The 25816-nt window shown below is 41.9% G+C and overlaps 2 protein-coding genes across 5 annotated transcripts in view; one reads left to right on the top strand and one right to left on the bottom strand.

Annotated features, from left to right (window-relative positions):
• SYN3 (synapsin III) overlaps positions 1-25816 on the top strand; it is a 190978-nt gene that overhangs the window by 54889 nt on the left and 110273 nt on the right. For all 4 annotated transcript variants that reach the window (XM_063154396.1, XM_063154395.1, XM_063154397.1 and 1 more), the window contains one exon: positions 5099-5188. In XM_063154396.1, coding sequence (XP_063010466.1) covers positions 5099-5188 — 90 coding nt within the window. The remainder of the gene's footprint in view (positions 1-5098; positions 5189-25816) is intronic.
• Positions 8061-25816, bottom strand: part of TIMP3 (TIMP metallopeptidase inhibitor 3) — a 37385-nt gene continuing 19629 nt past the window's right edge. The window contains exons 2-5 of the mRNA XM_063154393.1: positions 19759-19841; positions 13777-13888; positions 12968-13089; positions 8061-12342 (exon numbers count right to left, since the gene is read on the bottom strand). Coding sequence (XP_063010463.1) covers positions 12145-12342; positions 12968-13089; positions 13777-13888; positions 19759-19841 — 515 coding nt within the window. The 3' untranslated portion in view covers positions 8061-12144. The remainder of the gene's footprint in view (positions 12343-12967; positions 13090-13776; positions 13889-19758; positions 19842-25816) is intronic.

Raw genomic sequence — 25816 nt, 5'->3', positions numbered from 1 at the left:
AGCTGCAGAAGCAGGAGAGTTGGAGAGATCATTTGGCCATGAGCCACAAGAGTAAGGCTGTCCATGGCAGCACCTGCAGGAGGCAGTCAGATCCTGATACCATTTTGGAATTCTTGTATGCGTTTTCCAAGCAGTTTTGTCCCAAAATGTGTTCTCCGATCACTGATGTTTCCAGAATGGAAATTTGGCTGCATTCTTCAAAGCAGCAAACTACAGCTATAGTGATGTGAGAAGGAGGTGGGGCTTTCCAATATGAAAGTTTTCCATGGAAAACTTTTAGATGCGTTTTCAGGAATTCCCTTACTCATTGAACAAACTGAGCTTGGGGTGAGATGGAATTTTTATAGCAAATGATAGCTATCTTCCTCATCACCTAATTAAGTGGGGTTTTATTGTTGTTTTTCTCCTCGGAATAAATATCCTAGTGGTCCTCAGTGTGTTGGTTGGTAGCTCAAGTCCAGATGAGGCCTCAGACTTTTATTTCCATGACTGGGCAGTGTTGGATTTAAGTAATTTCTTACTAAAATGGTACCGGTGTAATAAACAGAGTCTTTTCAGTTTTCACCCCTTTTACAACGTTAGTGGGGTTTGTTGAGACCAAAGGAAAGATCTTGTCTTTTCCAAAAATGCCGTCACGCAATAATCAGGGTAGTGAGAACAATCTCACTTTGCCGTCACTGTATAGGTGGTCAATGTACATTTGACCTGTTTCCATTTTATTTTTCAGTTCCAGGCTCAGTACCACACCTCCACACTGTTTCTGACCGCTGGTCCTACACACAAGTGCATTGGCCCTGATGACCAGACAAAAAGCCTCCACATTTACACTGCCATGTGGTCCATTCCATCTGATTTTGGGGTCAAGTCAGTCAGGCACTTTGCAACTCATGCCTTGTAATTATGTTTCTGATGGTGTGAAGGGGCCTCAGGATGCGAAAGGCCTATATTTAGGCATCTAAAATAAAAGGAAACAAACAAACTTAGCACATTAAAAAAAGGAAGAAAAAAAAAAAAGCAGTGCTGGAAAGGCAGTGTGGGAGAACTTGGCGCTGCCAGCATCTTGGCTCTAGCTGCTCTGGGTCTGGTTGTGCCATGCTTTCCTGACAGGGAATACAGCTGGCACAGACAGCCTTTCCAGAGGAGTCAAGGAAACCACTAGCAAACAATTTAAACAGGTTTTCAGAGTGCCTCCTTTCCTTGCTGCCCCTGCACACCCATCACCCCCAAACCAGTGATTGTATTGTGCTCAGCAATCTAAGACTGCATTGAATGAGCAACATTCAGATGGTATTTAAGCTCCTGGAGAGATTGCAGTGGGGTATTGGAGGGCAAAAAGCTTCACTGGCAGCAGAACCAGAAGATTTTGTTTTTGTGATAGCTGGGAAGTGAGAGATAGGGACACTTCGGTGCACGTTCCACTTTGATTGCAAAACAGGCATCTTGAAATAAGGGATCTGCATAATAAAGATTACTGGAAACTTTTTGGATCTAGAAAACAGTTGAGATGCATGAAGAAATGAAATTAAATACCCCTGGGAAATGTGCTTTTCACTCTCATTTTTTATTTTCTCCAAAAACGGTTCCATTTCATAGAAATGTTTATGATTTTGTGGAGGGGGATGAAATTGAGACTGCTTTTCCTTGGCAGTTTGCAACCATGTTTTATTCTCAGCAACTCTAATTACAATCAGCTGAGTTTGGTTTTGAGTTTACTCAAACATGCAGCCCCATTTTTAATGACGTTTGCCAGGTTTCCAGTTCTGCAATACAAAAATTTCTTTTAAGATTAAAACAGGCACAGTTTGAATTAGATGTTTATGAGAGAAAAGAAAAAAGTATTCAGGGAGTCTCACATTCTGAGAGAAACATCTAAGAAGTCCAAGATGATCCCAGAACAATTGAGAAATAATACTACAAGCACACTAAGCACAATGCTTCAAGGACCAATAGTAGTTTCTGTGTTAGAATTCTAAGTTGCAGTCCAAAATACAGTGGGAAGAATGCTCAGAGTAGTACTCACACTGCATGCAGGTAATGTCTGTAATTGCAAAGCAACTTCTGCATCTGTAAGGCAGCAGAAAACATGAAGTTTTTCTGACAGTCCTCTCCTGAGTCCAGGCACTCCTAGCCAAACTGTTATTGACTGTCAAGGGATACAGGCTCCCTGATGACCTAGGCACTTTCAAAATGTGTGAAAGGCCTTAAGATGCTCTGAATGGAACTTTTTATTTCTCTGTAAAGACTCCCTGCAAGTAACTGTTCTCCAAACAGTCAGGCCAAGGCATTTCCCTTGCCTGTGTGTTCCAGGTACCTTAAACCAGGCTCTGCCTTCCCTCATGTGTTTGTTATCTGTGGTCTGGATGCAATCTCACTAAAACCAGTGGAAGGACAGAAAGCCAGAACTGCTGCCAGCATGTGGAAGGTGTGGTTATATCTAGCAGAGCTGCTGACAACAACATTCCTACCCATCTGCATGGGGAGATGTTACTTGAGCTCTGTTATCAGGTATCTCAGAGGCTGCTGCACCACTTAACATGGGAGTTTGTCAACATCCTGTCCCTAATAACTGGTAAAAAAAGAGAAAATGGGAGGGAACTGTCCCATGAGGGGCAATACCAAAGTCAGACCTTTTTGCAGGCTTGGCCCAGTGACGAGGCTCCCAGATGTCTGAATCTCTCATCTGAAACACTCGCTATTTCAGCAACAGCCAAGAGCCGTATGCTTCAAAAGGAGCAAGTCAGAACACTGTCTATCAGCTGCACAGTTGTTCCAGTTACTTTGTTTGAGCTGTTTTCCCAGGATAACTGTACATTGCCTCAACATCACGGTGTCCATGGTTCACCAGGGCTGCGTGCACACACAGCAAGGGGCATGGGCTGTTCTCAGCCAGAGTGTTTTTCCTTCTCTCTCTGTCTCTGGCTCATTGTGTTTAACTTTTAAGCCCTGTTTGCTCACCTTGCTAGTCAAAACAGGGCTTTATTTTCTTTTCTAGAATGTGCAGGGCTAGTGCAAGTAGTTGAGAGAAGCAAGCTGTCCTCCTTTCACAACATCAATACCCTCCTTGCCAACAATAATTATTCTGCATTGGGAGTTTTTCCTCTTATCTGCTGATGCATGTGAGGGTGGTGGTGGTGTTAGTGATGGGATATGCTGCCTCTTGATGTTTCCTGGATTTTCTTTAAATGCTGTGTTTTGAACTACAACATTAGGAAAAGGATTCTTTGCATTTGTCTGCAAATCTGCTGGCAGCTGCCTCTTCAGCATTTGGCCTGGTTCTGGCACACACCTTGCAGCCTAATTTTTTTCACAGTGACTGCATGCCAAGATTTAACTCTCAAAGGGGTTGTTCTTCTCCACCAGCAAATTAAGTTTCCACTTCTTATGTAGCAATTCTTTTGGAGTCGTTAGACTAGCCCAGTAACCAGGAGAGAAGCCTTAACAGGGCTGCTCAGCAGAAAACATCCTCAGTACCTCTCTCTATCTGCAATGTACCCTTGGTGTTGTGATTTGGTGCATTTACTGGCTCCAGCTGTTGCCCAGAAGTGCTCAGAACATGCAAGACTAAGCTGCTAGTGCTATTGTGAAGAAAGGGAACTTTCTTTTCTTTCCCTTCTTCCCTAGATGACTGTTTCCTTCCCTTAGGTGACACAGAGATCTCCTTCAAGATTAATACATCCCTACCTTTGATGGGCAACTTGAGAAACTCACGCAAAGACTTAAAATCTGTCCTTACTTGGCCCAAGGTGGAGACCTTTATTAATTAACTTGATTTTGCCTGATTCTGGGGGGCTTGGAAACTGAATTCAATTTATAAACTACACTGTGAATAGGACTCAATGGAGAACTCAGATCTACCTACCAGCTCAGCAGGAACCAATTCCCAAACACTTTATTCTCTTGTGTGGCTGCCCATCCAACCACTTCACCAACAGTCATGCCAGTTCAGCACTGTGGTAGCAGGGCTGTGTCTAAGCTCCTCCTGAGATTCTGGCATATGCATCACTCTTACTCTTTTTGGCATATGAACCCTACTTCAGAAACATTTTCTGTCATGGTTATTAGGTTTCCCCCTTATAGTTTTGATTTTTTTTTCTCTGTGTGATGAATGATGGATTGAACAGGGAGGCTGCAGAAAACGTACAGAATGGTCTGCTTGCTTCACAGATGGCTGAAGTGGAGCAGGAATTTGCTGTGATGTGTTACACTTCTCTCAGGGTTTTGGAACCTGAACAGAAATCAAAACTCAGTCCTACCATGGGGAGCTTTGTGTCTGGTTGGGCACAACCCTGCAGAGTAAAAGGGTTTATACTGGAGATAGTGGTGATGATGGTGAAGTTCATGCTGATGGGTGGGGACAATGACAAATGTTCTTCCTTGTGTGTGAAATGTGGAGTGGCTGCTGTCCCCATTGATGTCATACTGCTCTCTAGATACTGCCCTCACAGAGTGGGGCCTCCCTCAAACCTCATGGTAGATGGGACAGGGACAGGCATATGAACCCGTCTCTCTCCCATCATTCATGAAGGGCTGTTGGGGGCCCTTGGTTCACAATAAATGTCAGTTCTGGTTAGCAGTGGACTCCACTCCCTTGGTCTGACGCTCAAACCCTCTTGTAATCGCTGTCCCTTAGCAGCTCTCCTGCCCTCCAGCACAAAGTGCCTTGCTTGGATTTGGTTGTGAGGAAGAGATCCAAGGGACAGCTTTGGTTTATTTGGTCTCTGATGGGAGCGGTGGCACTGATTTCCTGGCTCTGTCCTCTACTAAGAAAGGCTCCTCTCCCCAGTTGCATTTTGAATGCAAATCTTGTCCATAGTAGATCTCTAAGTAAATGCAAACTGATTCCCTTCTGGCTCTTGAATCCCTTCTGTGCTCCCTTAGTCCAGGTTTGTGTACATAGGTTGGCTTGGCCATGAATAAATACAGCAGCATCATATTTTCTTGCTGCTCTCAGGTCAAGAAAGCAAGGTGGGAAAGACATGATAACATTTCTCTCACCCCCTTCACCACTATCAGAACATTTTGCAAGCATTTGCCTGTTGCACAATGAGTCACTGACATCCACTGTGTCTGTTTTTTGTTCCCTCTCCCTCACCCCAAGTTCTCTCAGCTCATTAAAATCTTCAACTCGCTGGGCCCTGAGAAGTTCCCCCTGGTGGAGCAAACGTTCTTCCCAAGCCATAAGCAGATGGTGAGTAACTTTACTTTGTTCTGATGCCACTATGGATGAGGTGGAGACAACAGATGCAAGTTGGACCTGGGAAATGGTGGCAGGAATGCTGGGAAGAGTCTGAATTTTGCTTACAGAAAAATACTAGCTAAAAAGTGCTATGCAAAAGGCACTGCTTGGGAACCTCTTTCCTTTCTTGCCCAGCCCTCCCCTAGGTCATGTAAGGACCCTGAAAAAATGTACAAAGAGGCTCAAAGGCTCAAAACTAAAGCAGAATTCCATTTTAAAACACAGTCAACAAAAAGCTCATCCCTTAGAGGAAAGAATCACTCTATTCAGATAAAGTGGATTTTCCCTGCTCATGGAATTGTTTAAAAATATTCTGACAATTTGGAACATGGGTCCTAAGAGATGTTTGTTTCACAATGTTAGTTTGCTTGGTCTGTCACGTGCTCACCATCCATGAAACATTTATCAACCTGAAGGTACTCAGGGTAACCTAGAGTTGTTAAAAGAGTTTGTTTCAGCTTCTCATGTTTTCTTTGCACAGTGCTTTGGGGTCTTTCTGTCAACAGCTGAACACTCAGTGCCCTGTGTGACTGCTGGGCACTGTACCAAACTCTCAGGGCACCTTCCAAAGAAATCTGCAGAGGTGCCTTTAGTCCTGGAGAACATGGCAAAGAGAGGGGCTTTGTTTACAGCTGCTCGTGGCTCTTTTTTTCCCTGTGTTAAAGGAAAGACTAGTCCATTGTGAGTTTTTGCTCCCAACTTACATCCATGAATTAGTGGCTCTTCCTACATGGCTGAGGCTTTGATGAAACCCTGTATGAACCATGACCCCTTGTGTGACCACTGGCTGGCTGAGCTAATTTCCCAGGCTTGACTGTGAACCCAAGCAGCATTGCCAGCCTGAACATGAGGGTTGTTGAGATGTCAAACTAAGGCTTAAAAATACTCAATCCCGTCTTTTCTCACACGCTTTTTGCAATTGTGGGCCAGCCACAACACAAAATAGGGTGTAGATACATGATCCTCTGGTTTCCTGTGAAAAATCCCACTGCTGCCTGCTAGGTACTCAAATATTTGGAAATGCCAGTCCTTCACCTCTCTGTTGCAGTACTCTCTCTACCATGGAAGTGCTGTGTAGACTATGGCACTTCCATGCTTCACAGGCACATTGTGGAGGTAAGTACAGTCATGAAGTTATATTATCATTTAAGACATAAAGATAGTCCTTGAACAATGTGACAGTGTTTTCCACATTTATAAGATACGTAGTCACATAGCTGTGGCATTTAATTACTAATGATTTATGAAGATGGTTTTGTGATGTAAGTAATACTTCAGGAAGGTTGTGACTTGGACCACCATTTCAGGAACAGTATTTTTTGAAGACTTGATAAAGGTTATCATTGCAAATAAGTTAGCACTTTTAGCACATTTTTCTTGTCTGGCTATCTGATTCTTGGTTCCGCAGATGGAGATATATTTGGTACCAGCAAAGTAGATTGGTTTAGCACTGATCTTAATTTCACTTATTTTCCATCTTTGTAACTAATCACCTACTTGGAGATGCTATTACTTACTTCCAAAAGGGTACAGGAAGCCTTTTAAACTGTAGGTAACTGTAGGTAATCTCATATGAACACAAACACTACTGCTGACATGCAAGCCTGAGTAATCTGGTTTAAATCAGTCACTTCCCAACAATTTACAGAGCAACAATCCACTTGGGCAAGTTCAGGTCAGCCCTTCCCAGGTGACGGGGGTGGTCTGCCTCACAGAATGAATTTTCACAACTTACAAATATCTTTTCTGGGAGCATCTTCTCAGCATCCTGGGTTGTGAGTGTCTGAGAGGTCAAGTGCCTACACCAAGCATGCTGCATTACAGTCATCACCAAACACCTGTGGAAGTTGCTTCTCCACTGTGCATCAGCTTCTCCATTTGTCAGATAGGAATATACTGATCCTCTTTTACCACCCTTTCTCTTCACTCTCCTGGAGGTATTTCCAAGCTGTACCAGTGAGCACTCATAAAACTCACTGTGTTCCTTTGATGGGTCACCCCCTGGAAGTGTTTATAACGAGTGCTATGGTTTTACCTCTCCGCAGTGTGACACACTTTAAGCACTTAAATTCTCACACAGGAGACCCTCATCCTTCTATATCCAAAATTTTCCAGAGTCTACTTTCTAAATCTTTGGATTAAGCAAAGAACAGATTCAAATACCTCTTTCATTCCTTCATCTCTGTAGAAACTAGACTTTCCAAGAGTAAAAAGTGAGATACAGGAGGTTTCTAACAGTAGGTCATTTTTGTGAGCATTTTAACTTATCTGAAAATGCTTTTTCTGAAGCTTCCTTCTCACGAGAACAGGGGACTTAAACAGCCTTAAACAGTAAGCCTAAAGAGAGGACACAAGATTCTGACATTTCACAGCAGAGAAGATGAACCTCTCTTCCCTTTGCCATGGGCATGCACCTTTCAGACCTCCCCATAATGTTCAGTTTTCTGGAAATAAGAGCAATCCGGTAAGTGTTCTTCCAAGGACCTACTGGTGCTACAGCCAGCCCTAATGAGTGCCTTGCTCTGTACTGACCTCCTATGGCCAATTAACAACTGGGAGTCATTAACTTCAAAATGGATTTTTCGCCTCTCCTGGGCTTATGACCACAATAATAATTCTTAGAGAGAACAAGCTCTTAAAAAGAGGAGGGGGGATTCCTGAAGGGATCTTTGCCAAAGCACAAGAATTACCAGAGGTGGAATATCTCCTTTGGGACCAATAAAAGGGTATCAGGAAGGGGAAGGAAATTAAGAAATCCAGTTGCAAATCCATTTGTGTACATTTGAAGTCAACAAGAACTAATATAAGTGAAGCAGAGACAGAATGTCTGTGATAGAAATAAAACCACTTTACTGTTTAGAATAAAAGGACACTATAAAAAGTGAACATTATGCAACATTACCTTAAAAGACAATATACATTCACTGAATATAAAATTTATAAATAACATGGAGGAAATCTGTAAACAGTGCTAGAAAATTTAGCAACAAATACATTCCTTCTGGACAAGATTTTTCACATGGGTTTGTTTCTCTCCCCAAGTTTCCATGACTATCAGGAACAGCAGAGTGGCTCTATGAAGGAAGGACAGTGTCAGAGAGAAGGAGAAGCCAGTACAAGCAAAACAGCAGCAAATGTTTAGTGGGTTTTTTGTGTTTTTTTCTCAAGACTGGTAGCCCCAGAAGTCACTTACTCTAAAAGAAAAACAAAACTTTTTGCAGTTCCCTAAATTCTGTTCTGTCCTTTGAAGCTGTAAAGCACATTATAAGCGAGCAGTATTTTCAGAGACACCTGCAAGGATAGAAACTTGTTCTCATGGAGGCCTTTATTTCCAACAGTCTTTACTATAAAAACACAACAGTATGTTTCCCATCAGCATTTCACTCTGACAAGTATAAATGGGATACAATGATAGATTTATGTTTTAGAATAGTCCTACCTAAAGCGCCACATAGCTCTTCAAAACATGGGAAATTGAGACTTAAAAATGGCAAATTTTTTCCCATACAGGGGAGGTAGAAGCCTCCCACAAGAGGACTTTATTTAAGAAACTCCATGCACAGATCTCCTCCTACTCTCTACCCTCTCCATTTTGGAAAAAGCAAATAGAATCTAACCTTTCCCAAACCTTCAATATCTATTTTTGTCATATTAAAGGGGAAAACACTCTACAGCAAGTAAGGGGAAAAATATGCATAAGAAACTGAACAGCTTCAGTCTAGATATTAGCTATGCACTTTTAAAAGTATTTTTAATAATGTTTGTGTGTCCAAAGCATAGTGGCAGGGACTGTGTGTGTAATCCTGGACATCTGCATTGGCAGGCAGAAGTGACTTAGCAAGGCAGAAGAAAGGAGAGCTGGCAGAAAGGAAGAAGTCTTTGAGTCCAATTTAGAGCCTCTTCAATCCATGTAATGGCTTCTACTTCAGAAGTGCCTTCAGGCAGGTCCTTAATGCAAGCACAAGCCCAAGAAATGCATGTCCCTGATAGCATCCACAGAAACAAAATAAAGAAGCTTCCCAAAAGAAATGTATTTTCATTGGATTCTTCCCCCTCCTTTTGGCTTCACATTTTGAAAAGCCTTAACAACTGTTTCTTTACACAGCAAGGGCAAAGATTTGCCACCAAACCTCTGCCCTTGCCAGTCTAGCTGTCTGCATCTCAGAAACATTTTACTGTCTGCAAAACAAAGTGGGAATATGCTTCACTTTCTGGTAATGCATCTGCTGTTTTGTTGTTTACAAAGCACATAGCTACATTATATCCTACGTAGGGACACAAGTCCTCATAGTATTAGAACGCAAATATTTTCACAATAATTTGAGTGCAGTACTGTGATGTCTCAGCTAGCTAAATGAATCAGTGGCAGGTAAAATATGCAGAGCTGCAGTTTAATGAAAATTCAGATCAACACTTTACTGCATCAAGGGGCATTATTGTTTAGCCTTCCAAAGCTGTGAGAAGTGGCTGCAGCTCAAAGAGACACTGGCTTTGCCAAGTCACCTTGAGCTTGAGGAGGGCCACATCCTGCAATGCTGATTCCAAACAATGCAGACACTGAGGGCGGCTCCATTCTGCCCCCAGTGACCCTCACAGATTTTGTCAGCCATGCAAAAATCAAACAGAGATTGTTCCAAAGCCCAAACCCATATTTTGCCAAAAGGAACAATTTTCTGAACCACCACCTGGTCCTGTGACAGGTGACATGAAGCACCCTACTCTCCCTCTCATCTCCAACCCATTATTTAGGAGTAGTCACAGGGAAGAGGACTTCTGAGAAATGTTCCAAATCTAAATCACAGGAAAATCCAATAGACTTTTAATGTGTTTTGTGCTGCATTGCCACTCAGAGCTGCCGGGGAAAAAAAATATATGTGGCAGACCTGGGCACTTCTTACAGCAATTCTGTGAAAATGCCCTTCAAAGTTCATGCTAAAAATGAAGCTTTTTGCTGCAACAAGTCATCCAGCAAATGGGGTGTTTCAGAGGGCGTACATCTGGCAGAGCTCTGGTAGCATGCAAGGAACTTAAAAACACATCAGGGACCATCTCAGACACCCATTCTTTTCCATTTGGCAAAGTGGTCTTAAACAACTCTCCAGTAATTTTTCCTGCTCATGGCAGCTCTGCTTTCTAAGTGGAATGAATGGAAGATATATCAAAACTTAAGATAAATAATCATAATAATACAAAAATGAAGTTAAGCACAATCTTCTCCCTGCCCAAGCCCTCCCCATCCAAAACTTAGGTCACCCATTTTGTCAGCACCCCTTCTTCACCATCATTAAAACTTAAAATACTTTTATTTGATAAGAAAAATTATATTATAGTTTTCTTAATAATAAAAAACCAAAATATAATGAAAAAAACTTCTCCAGTCAACAGCAAAGCACAAGACAGTAAGGCTTCTCCTCCCACATGACTGCAGGACATGGTATGAGCACATGCACAGGGCTATGCTTAACAGTGCCTAGGGGGAAACACAGCACTTGACACAGAAGGAATCCTCCGGGCAGCTGAAAATTTTATGATCCCAGACAACACTTATTAGAAGACCACTTTTCCTTGCCTAGCCCACACACACACTTCCTTTCACCATATAAACAAACGCAGCTATTGTAGCTGCAGGGGAAGGAACCCTGGTGCAAGGAGTTACAGAGGAAACAATGACTGTAGCCACTACTGCAGATACACTGGAGCTTCAATATCTTAAAAGCGACTCACCAACTCGGAATGTCAATATTTCTGTCTTTAAAACACAATCAAACCGTTCTTTTGTTTATAACACCAAAAAAATTCCACATCCTGTCAAAAATAGCTTATGTCATTATGTGTATATACATCTTAGTTCAGCAAAATGCTATTTTGGCAATATTTTTTTTAATAATATGAGTTCTAGCAAGTCTCCCCTTTCCCTCTTGCAAATGACTGATTTACAGTTGTTATTGTTGCATCTGTTTGGTTTTAGGTGTTCACAAGCTGGTTTTCCTGTTGAAGCTAAGCTGCAAAAATTTCAGGGGCCAATGCTGCTCAAAACAGGATGGGACAACCCTTCTTATGCTCTGCTGTAGTTGCATTTACCTCCCTGAAAATAGGGGATGGGGTTTTTGTTTTTGAAACAACAACAAGAATACAAAATACTCTCTGTTGTTCTGGGTAAAGCCAGAACTTCAAATGTGCTGTTGCATTCACACTGTGACTGAATTAGCAAGGACAGTCAGTCAACAATGTTTTTACCAGATGATGTGGTCAGACACACCAGGTAGTCTCCCATTGCTGGAGTCAATCACATTGCCAATCTCTCCCAGAGAGGAGGATTTCTTTTGGATGTCATTTTGTCCATAGTTTAGGCTGGGTTTCTTTTCATTTTCCTTCATTTGCCTGATTAATCTGATTAATGAAATCTGTTTCCCTTAAAATAGGTTTTTCTATGTATTTTCAGCACTTAGTGCGTGAGGAGGGGTGATGGGAAGCCAGCGCATAGAAGAATACAGTGCCTAATTGGCACAGTTTTTAGATTTTTGTTTTCCTAAAAAAATAGAGATTATATTGCTACAGCTAATGATACATGTAACAGAGCAAGAGCTCCATCTTTTTTTATTTTTTTCCTTTTTTTTCCCTCCCATTTTTCCCTCTGGTGTGCAAAAGTAAGCTCCCATATGTTGTCTGATCAGAATGAGTGGTATCAAAAAATGGAAAAGGTGATTAAAAATTCAGTAAGGTAGCACAGACTTTTTTCTTTCCTTTCCTTTTTTTTCCTTTTCTTTTTTAAGTGTTCGAAGTGCTAGAATTTGCATGAAAATAGGCACTAATTTCATTGTCATCATCACTGATCTGGTAAGAGTTAGTGTCCAAAGGAAGATCAGCCACAAGTAAGGGAGAGGGGAGATAAGAAAAGGGAAAGCTGCTCAGGGATCTGTGGCGTTGATTATCGTTTTGTCTGGAGGTGCCCATCCTCTATACCAGCTGCAGTAGCCTTCCACCCTCTGGATGCAGGCATAGTGCTTTGCTTGATAGCCTGAGTGGCCGAAGTTGGAGAGCATGTCTGTCCAAATGCACTCATTCTTGGAGGTGGCAAAGCAGGGCAAATAGTAGCAGGGCCTAATCTGCAATTGGAAAGAGAAATCATGTAAGGCTACATGTAAAAACAACATTATATAATATGTCTTTTTAACAGAGACAAGTGATTCAAAATTCTACAGCCTCAAACCTTGCTTACTAATACAAAATTCAGCCTCAGTTCTGTAAGCACGTAAGCATGTGCTTAGCTTCACACACACAGCTAATTCTGTCGTCAAAAGGGCTTTTCAGGTGCAGAAAAGTTGAGCTTATGTCTATGTTTTTGCAGGCCTGACGCCACATGCAAAAGTCTTAGTTCCAGTGCCAGGCTGTGGGGTTTTAAGTACTCAAAATGTTTACACAGGAAAAAGGCTGGGCATATCTTGCCAAGCCTTTGGTACCTGATTTCATTCACCTGCAAATGATTCTGCATAGATTCTGAAAGTCTTCCCCAACCCCAGTTAATTCCAACAGGGTATTAAAGACATAGACTCTGCATTTTTATTTGATTGTCTCTTCTCTGTCTCAACACTGAAAATGAACTTTACTTCTTCTCTGTAAAAATTGCCGTCCTCCATTTCTCTTCTTGGCTCTTCTTCGGCATCATTGAGTATTACCAGCCAGGAGAAACAGAGTTCTTGGGCTTGAATGCCACCCTAGAGACACACCTACCTTGCAGCTACAGCCCAGGTGGTAACGGTGGTTCAGTCCTTTGCGCTGGGACAGAGTCAGCCGGTCCCATTTCTCATACCAGTTGCACAGGCCAGTGTAAACCTTCCCTTCATACACCCGGCCTTGAAAACAGACACATGGTCACAAGTTAGCACTTCTCAGCTCAAGCACTTCTCTCGTTTCCTGACATTGCTAATGCTCTCAATATGTTTGGCTTCAGCCACTGCTCAGCAAATGCTCTCTTTTTATTAACTGGTTCGGGAATCTCTGGCCAGCAAGATAACAGTGCTTCTGAAAGTCAGGAGTGTTGTGCCAGCTGAGAGCACCACCAGCAACATGCAGTTTAGTAATGCTCTCCAGCTCCTCTTAACAACAGAGCAAATTAACTGACACCTTCCCTAGAAACAAGACTTGGCAACTGACACGTGTCCATCCCCCTGCATCCTCCCACCTCATTCTCCAGCTCATTCCAAAATCAACCTTCCATTATGACACAGCCCAGTAGCACCCAGTTCCCTGTAACAGACATGCCAGCTCAGGTATAAATTGAGAGCCATGAACTGTCATAAAACATACTTGTCAGAGCATGTCTGGGTATAAGACACACTTGAGGAAAGAGAGGGACATCTAGAGAGTGAAGTGACTCTCAGAGGCACTCAGAGTAGAGTACTGAACACCAGAATACTGTTGTCCATCTTAACACTTAGGAAATTGTGTACAGAGCTATCTACGCCACTGCCCGTGTCCTTAGCAGGTGTGTGTATAAAACAGAAGAGGTTTTGCTTATGGAGAAGTACAAGGTCCATTACCTGTAATCAGATATTGGTACTTGTTGACCTCCAGCTTGACTCCACAAAGACTCTCAGAGGCTTCTGTGTAGATGTACTGAACATGTGGCATTATCTGGAAGCCCCTGTACATCTAGAGAAAGAATAAAAAGTCATCTTCAGAGGACAAATTTCACTTAAGGTTCTTTACAATCTACATTCCTAGTTTGTGGTGGTAAGCAATAAATTTTCTGGTTTTTACAAGAGTGAAGGAATAATGACACTGGCTGGACTCATGGAATCTCCCTACCAGATCTGCTGGTAAAGCAGAAAAAACACCTGCTAATCAGCCATTGCAATTCAGCACAGGGACCAGTTTCTCCCATTCATATTAGTTCCAGGGGCAGTGACTGAACAAAGTGCCAATGCTGCAGGCTCTGCCAACATCCTGAACATTTTCCCCCCTTATAAAAGTCAAAATTAGGGAGAAATAAAATTAGTTCAAGCTTGGAATCTTTCTCTCTATGTGATTTAAACAATTTCCTCCAAACTAAATGGTTTTTCTTTTAAACAATTACCCTATTTTCCAATGTTGTTGCTGTAAGAGTTTCAAACCTTTGGCGCTTGATCTAAGTCATCAAGCCAGACACCTCCTTCTCAAACGCGTAGCACACGCAACTCCTGCTGACCTCAGCAAGGACTCACTGTTTCTCTAACTCAATGAATGCAGACATGGAATTCTACACCATCTTCTAAAATTAGTTCCATACTGATGGGCGCCATAAAGAAAATATCATGTATACATAATTCCTCTGCACTCCTCCTCCATCTTCATAATCTTTCTTCCAGCTCAGTTTAGTCGAAACATGAGCCCATAGATACACTGGCAGTTGGATTCAGTCAGAAATTAGCACATGTCCCCATCTGACCTGGCCTTACTGCTGCAATCTAGAGAAACTCATGTCCACCTGTTAGCAGCATAATAAAGTCTTTGCATAGCAATGAAACAACCACTACACGTGTACATTGGACCCATTAAACACATCCTATTTTTGAAACACAGAGGACTATTTTCCTGAGAATTTAGTCTTTAAATATTTTTTTGTCTTTTCAAAGCATTCAGTCACTCTTTTTTCCCTGCCAACTCCACAAATGGCCAATATTTAGAAGTTAAAGAAGAAATAATACAAGTCAGAGAGAATCAGTTTCCTGGCATTTCCCAGCCTATCCTTTTCTCTCTCATCTTTACTGATAGACAGCATATTCAGTTTAGTAGTAAATATTAATTATTTAGGCGAAAGAGGACCAAAAAATCCCTAACAATCCCAGAGGTATAGATCCTTGCTGCTGTGTCACCTGAGCTGTAGTATTCTTCTCCAGGCTGCATTCTATTCCTTTAAGTCTCCTATTACTCCAGGGTATTTCACCATGCCCTTACCTCCTTTAAAAACAGCAAATCTTTTTCTTTGTGGAAGAATATCTGTTAATTTAACAGACTTTATGCTAGGCCCAAGTACTTAATATAAAACCATAAAAAATTTCTACTAATTCTGCTATGCTGATAGGCCAAATTATCTTAGGAGCATCTATGGAATGTCAGCCAGTTAAGTTTTTTTCTCCTTAGATTCCCCTAATCAGTATGATCTTGTAACAGTGTCACAACTCAGTAACAGCATTGCTGGGTGCAGTAAAAGACACACTAAAGAGTTTGTATTTTCCAGCCTTTCTTCTATACCCAGCTAATATGCAAGCAAAGTACTTTTTTTTAAATTAATCCTACTATACCAACAAAAACTCATAGATCATGCTTGAAATATGACATTGTATCCATAAGTGGCCAAAGTCTTTCAATGGAAGAAGTGATCTTTACCTAATCTCTGCTTTATCCCTGCGATTTTCTTGGTATCAGATGACCTACTCAGATTTTCCAATCCAGTCAACAGAGCTGGAGATCTAGATTCTGGCACAAGCATCCTGTCTGTCCTTGGATGAGTTATTTAGCCCTCAGCACACTTTTGTTTCTTCCTTCCCAAGGGTACTGTGAGGAAAGGCACATAGAATAAAAGTCATGTGTCCAGACCCTTTCTAGTGGGTGTCACACCAAGAAGCTCAGATAACAGTATCTAAGCAAATAAAACAGGCTAAGATAACAGCTGGGGCTGCCCAGTCCCTCCAGGCAGTGCAGAGAGCTGCACACTGTGCATGGCACTGCCAGGGATCGGTCACTCACAGCGCTGAGCTCATGTTGGGCTAATTAAGCATCTCTGTTGTAAGGTCTACATGTGAGCAGGTACACTTGGAGCCCTTTCTTCCTGCTGCCCACAGGGCTATGAGCTACCCTAATCATTCCCCTGGGAAGCTGCTCAGGTCCTTCCTACAGGACTGTTAGTCATCACTTTTCACATCTTCTAGTTTTCAAGTTCTAGGCTTGTTTTTCAGCTCCTGGACCTAATTTCCTGTTCACATTACCATCAGGGCCACCACAGTCAGGGCTGCTAAAGAAAGCATGCTCAGCCTCCCAAAAAGCACTTCCACTCAGCCCTCAGTGATCCACGTTGATGGGAGCCACTGTCACGCTGACTGAACCCATGCTGGGGCAGTCAGGGCCTCCCACACCCTCTGATGACTGAATAAAATTCACCAGTAGGACTTTGGTTCTCAGGGAAGGAAAAAGAAACTTTGGCAAGGGGGAATCTTCTACAGAGGCCCACTATTCAATAAAACAATACCTTAAGCATTATTTTTGGATATACAAAATGTCTTGGAAGTGCTGTTAGACCAGTCAGAAGAAATTCACCCATAAAGCTAGCCTCTCTCCTAACTGCTACCCTCAGAGTTCTCCTGTCCCCACAAATGTGTATTTTTGGAAGCATAATAACAGGGAATAAAGTATTAGCAAACATGACATGGTGATGTCTGCTAGTGCTGCTCTATTTCCATCTGTGTCAGCATTCCCCTTAGGAGCCCCCATACTGCCTCAGAAATGCACAGGCAAATCCTGTGGTGGTTCCTGCTGCTTAAACGACTTCACCCTGTAAATCTGTTCATTATGTTCCTCCCTCTATCCCTCCCCTGTGAGGTTGCACTAGATACCAAGAGCTGGGAGTCACACCTTGCCTAACCTTCAGCTACCTACAATATAGGCAATTCACAGGAATTAGGCATCCTCTCTAGTCAAATGCAAAGAACAGACACCTCCAGAGCAACTCAGCCCATCCTAAAATAGCTGCCTACAACTTGTGGTTCCTCTCTCTACCCATTGACAATCAAGAGAGCAGGAAAGACTCAACACCTCATTTTAGTCTGTCTAAAATTAAACTAAATTAATCCTACCCCACTTCTTTCCTCTTGGGACTATCACATTTCCCCCCCACAGACTCATTTTACAGATAAGCAACAAACCAAGGAAAGTCTCCTTGCTTCTGGCAGCCTGTGCAGGGTGCTGCCATGGTCAACCAGGACTGTTTGTGCTCATGGAGGAGAAATATCTTATCTCCTTGTTTCCTTTGCAGTTTCCTGAAATAGGCTTGGGCCATTCTCAGAATGCACTGCAAGATCACAGAACATGTAGGGGTTAGATCAGTCCTGTGCAGATTTATGACACGTGATCTCAAAGTATTCTTATATTATTTGAGAAAGCAGTGGGGAGAGGCAGAGATTGCTTGGGAAAGCACTAGGCCTCTTCACACAACAAACCTGAACTCTAGAAAGCCCAGCGATGTTCTGTCCCTGTGGGCTGATCTTGTGCTCCAGTCCAGGCCCCCAGTTGGTTTAGTAGTGAAATGCAGCAACGAGTTCAGGAATATTAGTGAGATCAAGAATCAAACCCACAAACTCCAAGGAGCCTTTGAAAGAACTACAGAGACAGTTTGTTGCCCTTTAAGGCTTTCAGTGCTTTCCACAGGCAATTCAGCACACACTGATAGACTAAATGGCTTGTTTATTTTTCACCTGCAGGTGCAGAAGGGTTTATGCAGACTGACATGTTAGTTTTATCTTCAGAGTTGTTCCCATACAGCTGTGCAGAGCCATAGGCCTCCTTGGTTCTCTTTTCAGCAGGAGGACAGTTAGCTTTCATTGGAGTAAACAAGGGAAAAATTTTGCTGTGTCACTGAGAACTCCCCCACTGTATGGATCTAAATCCCTCTTTATACTGAAGTCTCGAAGCTCAGCAGAAAGACAGCAGGGTTTCCAAAGAAGACAGTTGGTTTGTTTGTTTATGAAGAACTTTGTCCTCCGGACATTCCAGTCCTACTGAGCACTTTGCTTCAGGTTCCTTCCTGCCAAAGGTCACAGTTAAACATCCAGTGCAACATCCCACCAGCTCACCATCTAAGCAGCAGACATAAGGGCAGTTTGACCAACACACGATTTCCTTTTTAAAATCCCTCTTGCTTTTGTTGGACACATAACTTCCTAAAAAACACTGTGTAAATCTCCTGCAGAAAGGCCTCGTGCTGCAGAATAACCCAATGAAAACAGCTGGGACTTAATTAGAACAGGGGCACTGTTCTGAGTGGTAAATAGGGTAGTAATTCATTTCAAGGGACTACCATCATTCTAGATCACAGTTCACAGACAGAAAGCACCAAACTCTTGGCTGAGAAGGAGGAAAAGAAGTGGTACTGGGCAGACCAGGATGAAATCAGAAAGAGAAGCTGATGAAGCCACTGCAGCATGTGGACACTGAGTAGTTCTGTGAAGCAGGGTACACTTGCTGAGCTGGAGAGTGACAAAACTGGAGAAGAAAGGCAGAGTGCTGCAAGCTTGATGAAACCAACAACAGCCATAAAAAGAAAAAAAAAAAAAAAAAGAAAAAAAAAAGCGGCAGTATTGTCTCATTATTGCCAACACAACCAGTTGTTGGTTTGTTTGTTTGGTTTTTTTTACAAATATATACTTCATTTGGAATCTTGCAGAGAATTTTTCAAGGTTTTTAAGGAAGTCAACAAGCCCAGCACCTCACGCCCTCTTATTCAAAGTGCAGGCATTCCACTCTTGTGGAAAGGCCATGCTAGGACCAGATTTGGCTGCGTGCATGGTTTTGCGACAGCTTATGAAACAGGCTTTGCGTCTCCTCCTCCTGGCTTTCGTGCTTAGCTATAAACTGCCTTATAAAGAGAGTTACTGTTACAAGGCAAGCAAGTGACTGGTTTTTTCTGAACCTTTACTTTGTCTAATATGTTTCAGATTTCTGCAGTCTCTGCCAAGCTTTTCCATTCCCCTCTTTTTTTTTTTCTTTTTTCCTAAAGACATAAACCAGTCTTATGACTGGAATGGCATTGCCAAGAAAAACAATCTAGGGCTGATTTTTAGCATTACATAACAAGGGGGCAGTTTAAGAAAAAAACCCAAGTCCAAAGCAGCAGGTTGAGTGCAGTTTGTGCAGCAAAGAATTAGAGCTCTGAAGAAAGAAACTAAAGAAATCAAGCAACTGGTGTAGTTGTGCCTCTTTTCATCTCTGAATACTTCACAGCTCTTCTAAGCTGACAATATTTAAAAGCTGCAATGCTCTGTTTAGCTTTATATAAAGACTTCACTATATGATTTTCATTTGTTTTGTACATGGAAAAAATGCTGTAATTCTAACTAGTGGTCACAAAGAAAGCAAGGAAAGAAGAGAAACGAGCACTCTCCCACGGCTGGCAGACCCCCTACCATAATTTCCTTCTTGGATTTAATGAATGTGCTGCATGGAAAAGCTGGCATTTCCAGTCTAACACTGTGCATGTTGAACACAAAACACTTCTTCAGTACCTAGAGAAGACCATCTGGCATCTTTTACTACCAGAAATCTTAAAATAATGGGAGAATTCAGGTATTCAGCACTGTATGTCAGGAATGATCTCTTCCTCCTCCTTTCCCCTCTTCAGGCAAGTTTCTACCAATTGCTGGTTTCCTTCCCTTCTGTATGGCCAGTACAAAAAGTGGAGGTGCTGTTAAGTATGCAAAGCGTTTGTTATTATATGTTAATTAGATTCCTTACCATATCTCCTAGCCCATGGGAAATGTCTGCAAACATACCTTCATCTGCTTGACCGTGTATCGCATGGTTCCAAAGGGTCCATCTTTCATGAGCTTCTTCCCCACCACTTTAGCTCGGATCACTGTCATAAGGGAGAGAAAAATAATGCAAATTATAGACAACTTTACATAGCATTTTTGCTATATCTTCCACTTAAAAAAAAAAAAACCAAACAAAAACAAAACCACAAATCTGTTTACATAAGTTATCTTGTAAAATAAACAAAAGTCCAGGTCAACCTTCCTCTCAATTTATTCTAAGTCTCACACATAGTGAAGGTATGTCAAACGGGATGGCAAAGCAGGTATTTATTTAGAAGAAATCCAGTTCTGTACAAAGAATAAGAACAAGCATTATTTGTGGTTAAGTCTCACAGAGCAGACTCTAGCTGGGACCAAGACAGATTAAAATCTTTGCACCTAGCAAAGTTTGTAGTGCCTTAACTCTCAACATACAGGATGATGTCCAGTAGGATAGTACTTCTACTTTGTTCTTTGTGTGCTCACTGCACCTTCTGTTTCCCAATAAACATAACAACTCAGTGCAGGGCACTGGAATATCTCATATGTGGGATTTCATTACAACTGCCACCTCTGGGAGGGCCACAAAACTAACAAATGCTCCCTTGAACAAACAGCTACTGTGCAAACTGCATTATTCAGCAACCACCAAGTGCCCAGTGAAAGCTGCCAGGCTAGCCAGAAGTCACCTGGAAGACAAACTAAAGCTGACCCATCAGATCTTATGTACATTGCACTGCATTTCCTCATGGATAGCAAGGGGCAGTGTGTGCTCTGTGGCACAGCTACTGCCAGTGTACCACAGATGCACTACAGCAATGTCAACTGAGCCCAACCCACCACAGATAAGCATTTTGAGGTCCCACAGATAAGGATTAGTTTTTTTTATCTAGTGGGAAGTTTACAGTCAGTGCTTAATGAAGGATTCTCTTGCTCATCCATTTTTGGGGCATTCCACACACACACAAAAGAAAATTTTAAAAACTGTTCTATCGATCCTCTTTGAAAAAGTTCTTCAACTACCTGCTCATCTCAGCAGAGGAGCAAAGCTCAGGGACAGGCAGGCATTATCCATTTTAATCTATCATAAAAAACCAAAACAAAATGCAGGGAGGCATAGAAATGAGCCAAAGAGGTGGAAGCAGGAAAATACAGTGAGTTATTTGCATTACAACACTATCTAACAGCAGTAACAAAGTTCTAGGATATGTTTTCCTGAATATAAAGGACATAAAACAAACATCTTGCGGCTTTTTAGGTTATTTAGGTTTCAAATCTGCAGAAGCCCACTGGAAGGAATGGGGGGAAAGAGAAGACTAAGGTTTTTTTCACTACCTAGGTCCAACTAAGGAGACAAAAAGCTTGTCCCAACTTTTGGAATAATCAGAAGAAGAGATTTAAAGGGATAGATAGGTCTGGTTTCACACACCAGTTCCTGGACTTTGTTCCACGAGGGTGGTGTGAAATGAAGACAAATCCACTCTGCTCTGATTTATATCCTGTGCTTCAGCCAGACTTGTCAAAGAAATTTTAAACTAGGTAAGACAGTCTTGGCTTTGATTCAAAGAACCAACAAAACCTTCATTCACTAAGTGTAAAACTTCAATTTTTTTAAAACTTTTATTTCCCAATGGCAGTAAAAGCAATTCTATTGATTCTTCTATTTAACAAGTTGTTCCCACTTCAATTTACTCTCATCTTCAAATTTTAGTAGCTGTATTGAGCTGTGTACTTGAGGACTGCAAATATCTTTAAAGAACCAGCTTCCTCCACTTGCTGCCCCCAACCACCAGCAAAGCTACAGAAACCAGATTTTCCAAGGGTCAGTGAGAAAGAACACAATTCCTTAAGGTTTTGAGAATTCCAGGACAGCTCACTAACACTGGAGTCTATAGAAGAGAGTGTCAAAAATCTTATCATCATTTGCTGATACACTGAAATTGAAAAAGCTGGTGTTTGCCCAACACATCTAACAACAAAAATAAAAATAAAAAAAATAAAAAAAATAAAAAAAAACAAGAACAAAAAAATAAGTCTTATATCTTATTGACAATTATAAGAAATATACTAAAAGTCAGTATTACAAAATGTTAGGGTTTCCAAACCAGAACATAGTTAGCATATAAGATCACAAGCACATTCTCAATTGCTGACAAAATACCTAAAAAACCATTTTCTCCATGTGTTTCATTCCTAGCTTGTCAGTCTTTTGACTTCTAGTTAGGGTACCACAGCCATTTCAGACAGAAGCTTTGATTTATGGACTAACCAACAGCTTCACCAAATATTAAAAATGCATACCTCTACTAGGACATAAGAGCATTCTGATTTCAACTAATAATACCCTTGCAAACAAGTAGAAGGGTTTGCATTTTTCTGTTACTGTTCCCTAATAAAGTTGGAGAACCATCCTAGCAAATTCAACTAGAAAAGCCATGACAAACCTTAGTGTGAGCTATCACTTCAAGCCTTTTGTAAGAGGGTCAAGCCCTCTGTTTTTCAGAGAAGGTGCCTTTATCACTCCAATTGTAACATTTCTAGCTAAGTTTTCTTCACTGAAGAGCTAGAAATGAAAAAAGAATCCACCCTGCACAATTTTTCCCATATTAAAGGAAAAAACAACCTGCTAGCCTAGTAGCAGAGGACATTCCAAGTTAAGTCTATCACCTTTAATTTGTGTGGTTACACTCCTGTCCCTGAGGATGAGATGCCTCTGAGCCACTGGAGAGAAATGCTGGATGGACAGAACTGCTCAGAACTGCTCTTGCATGTATAGCTTCAACCCCCTGAGGCTCCACACACGAGAGCCACTTGTACACCCTGCTCAGAGCAGAGCTCCATGCTGCACACCTGCAGCCTTGTGTTTACCAGTCCCTATCTTTGCCCCCTCAAGCCACCACTCTCCAGTTCTATGGCTGGGCCACTTTCACACCTGGACAGAAAATAAAGAACATTGCTCCTGACTGAGCAGGGGCCATGCCCACTTGCCAGAAGAACTTTCCACCCTCTGCAAATTATCTGAAATTTACAGCATTGCTGTTGCAAATTCAGTCCGTGTTAAGTTAATGAAGTCGACTGTTTACTGCTGCAGACTCCTACTTCTTGAGCAGAATGAGGCAAAAGGTGCTGTGACTGCTCTCCTGAGCTCCTCCCTTCTCCTTGAAGCTCTATTACAGTCCTGCTATTACTGATGGGAACTTTATCCCACACAAGTGGTCACCAAAATAGCTGCATATTTTTAAACCGCAATTCCTTTGAAGCACTGCCTATGAAAATACTCCAAGATGAATGTTTCTCAGTACTTTGGGGTTTCAGGTCAGGTCACTTTGTGGGACTGGAGCAGTTGGCAAGGTCTCATGAGTGATTTGTAATTATTTATGAAAAGCTAAATTAGACAAGGATATAAATCTTGGTAAGATAAGCATGGCAGCCATGCCATGATACAAAGAGGAGAAAACATATGTACTGCTTCTCAACATTTGACATGATTAAAAAATTGAGGGAGGAAACATCCCCTCATGAAAGGAAGGAAACCAGGCTTTTAGTTGATACTCTAAAAAAATAATTAAAATAATAACCTGCTGTGTTTGAGTATTCAAGAAATGCATCTAATAATGTATCACAAATTATTAGTGTATTTATCTCTTTTCCTTGGCTTTTTTGTGGGTTTTGTTTGCATTTTTAAAATGTAAACTAGCTTGGTAGTTAGGAAAACAGAGATGGCTCAGATTTGCCAGGACTAGTATAGTGCCAGCAGCTACTGGTTTGTGTTTCCCTGGCATCTCCAGTGTGGTACAAACTGTCTGCAGGTGCAAGAACACTCATAAATATAGGCAAAAATCACCTACACCTTTTCCAAATGTCACTGGATGAGGTCCTATAAAGGCAGACAAATCAGAATGGGGACAAGAGAAGGTGACCTTTTATTTGCCCATATGCACACATATCTAACTCGAGTACTCTTTACCTTATCACTTACTCTGTGGCCATTTTCTCAATGATTCAAGGGAGAATAGGCCTAAAGGCAAGGCATGAGGCAGAAGAGGACATTGACTTTACCTCTGAGATGTCAGAAGGCATTCTTTGCACGAGTCAAGGAGCAGAAAAACAGAGATTAAAACAGAGATTAAAACATGCATTCGCCAAGCTGAGTAAACAACACAGTGAAAAGACTTGTAGCTACCAAATAATTCTATCCAGGCACAGAGTAACTACTACATGTGTGGCAGCTCGTTTTCCCCACCAATACGCAACATCAAATGTCCTGGCTCAATTCAGCCCGTGTCCTTTATCGGGACCAGCCACTAGATGGTGACCCTGTCCCAAATCTTACCTTCCCCTGATGAGAGGGCAGCGGTACAGACCCGGCCTAACACCACCAATCCCAGCTGCTTGCTCAACTGCACCATGAGAACCAGATGCTTTCATGCAAGTGGGCTGGTTGTCATCCATAAACAGCATTTTAAATGGAGGCACACCCTTCAGAGACCAGGATTTGCTCCAAACCCATTTCCCTTGTGACCAATTACCATGAACAGCTCAGGAGGGTAACAACTGCTACACTTCTCATTATTGTTTCAAGGATTTATTTTATTGGTGTGCAATATAAGTAATTTTAAGTGAGAGCTTTGGCTGAAATGCATGCTCGTTGCACTTAAGTGAGTGAAGGATGTGGAGGACTTGTTTACTAATGGAGACACACGGGACAAGTTATTCTCCCAGGCCATTCTCTGACATAGTGGCTAAATTAAATATATAGGGAGCAGCAACATGACTGGGAGGCTGAAGAGAAGCTCCTTCTGTCCTAAGGCCACTGACTAGACCAACACTTAAAAACACTGCTTTAACACCAGACTCATGAATATGCCAAGGAGGATGGTTGCCATTTTATTTATCCAAAGACTATACAAGGGTTTGCTTCCATGAGCAATTTACTGAGACCTTTTTACCAGCTTTACTAGTAGCTCTCTCTTTTGATCTGCCTCACAAGAACTTCTTTCTGTGCTGGTACATGCTGGAGGGCTCACATCACACAGGGCTAAGGCAACTGGTATGTTTTGGACTTCTCTGAGTATAGCTAGCACACTACTGAGTGTCATTTATGGTGGTGTCTCCTAATGTGGTCAAGGCAGGATGCTTTTACACACAGAAAAAGCAAACATTTTCTAGTACTGGTGCTGATGGTGCTGCTAAGATGGAATTGCTGTCTCCCTTGCTCACTCTCACAAGATGCATTCTTTTTCCCACTGCCCTGGCTGATCTGTTAGCAATTACTATCAACACTGTTGGTTGCTCTAAAACCAGAGGACCATAACTAAAGGTGGATTTTGTCCTTTGAACTGTAAGTGTGGCCCAACTGTCTGCAGCCTTTTGGGAGGTTCCATTAAATTGCCCGGTGGCTGCAGGCTTCTATGAGCAGCAAGTAGCTGGTGCCTGGTTTAGGAGGGGGAATAGATAGCAGCCCTTCACCCATTCCTCCACTTCCACAGGAAAGCAGAGAGGAGAGGGAAACACTGATTACAGCAGGGGATTTATGAAGAGGGGAAAAAAGCAGAAGCCTCCAGCCAGTTTGCTGATCTATTACTACTGAAAGTTGCCTCCTCCTCCATGACCAAAACAGAATTCTTTTATAAATCAGAGTGTTGAATTTGAAGGGTTCTTGCAAAGCACAAGAAGGCTGAAAAAACACCATGGAGCAGCTTTATTTTGCCTCAATCCATCATGACCTTCATCCAAAGCCAAAAAAGGCAAAACAAACCCCTTTTGCTTTGTCTTTGAAGAAGTCAAATTCAGCTGTGCTGGTACACAGCATCACCAAAGAACATCAAGGAAGCAAAAAAAAGGTAGTGAATGTTAAAAAGTTCATTGCTGGTTGCCTTCTTCTCATACCCTGACCAACAAACTAGTTTCCATTATTGGCATTCCAACTCTTGACTTCTCATGTTTTCAAAGTGCTCTCAGGAACACGAACAGAGAAAGAGCACCTTTTCAACACCATTCACCTCTGCCAGTCAGTTACCACATCCATATCACATTG

Source organism: Melospiza melodia, chromosome 4 (assembly GCF_035770615.1).
Source record: "Melospiza melodia melodia isolate bMelMel2 chromosome 4, bMelMel2.pri, whole genome shotgun sequence".
In the NCBI taxonomy this organism is placed as follows: Eukaryota; Metazoa; Chordata; class Aves; order Passeriformes; family Passerellidae; genus Melospiza; species Melospiza melodia.
Note: the sequence above shows the minus strand (reverse complement) of the source record. Positions and strands in the feature narration are given on the sequence as shown.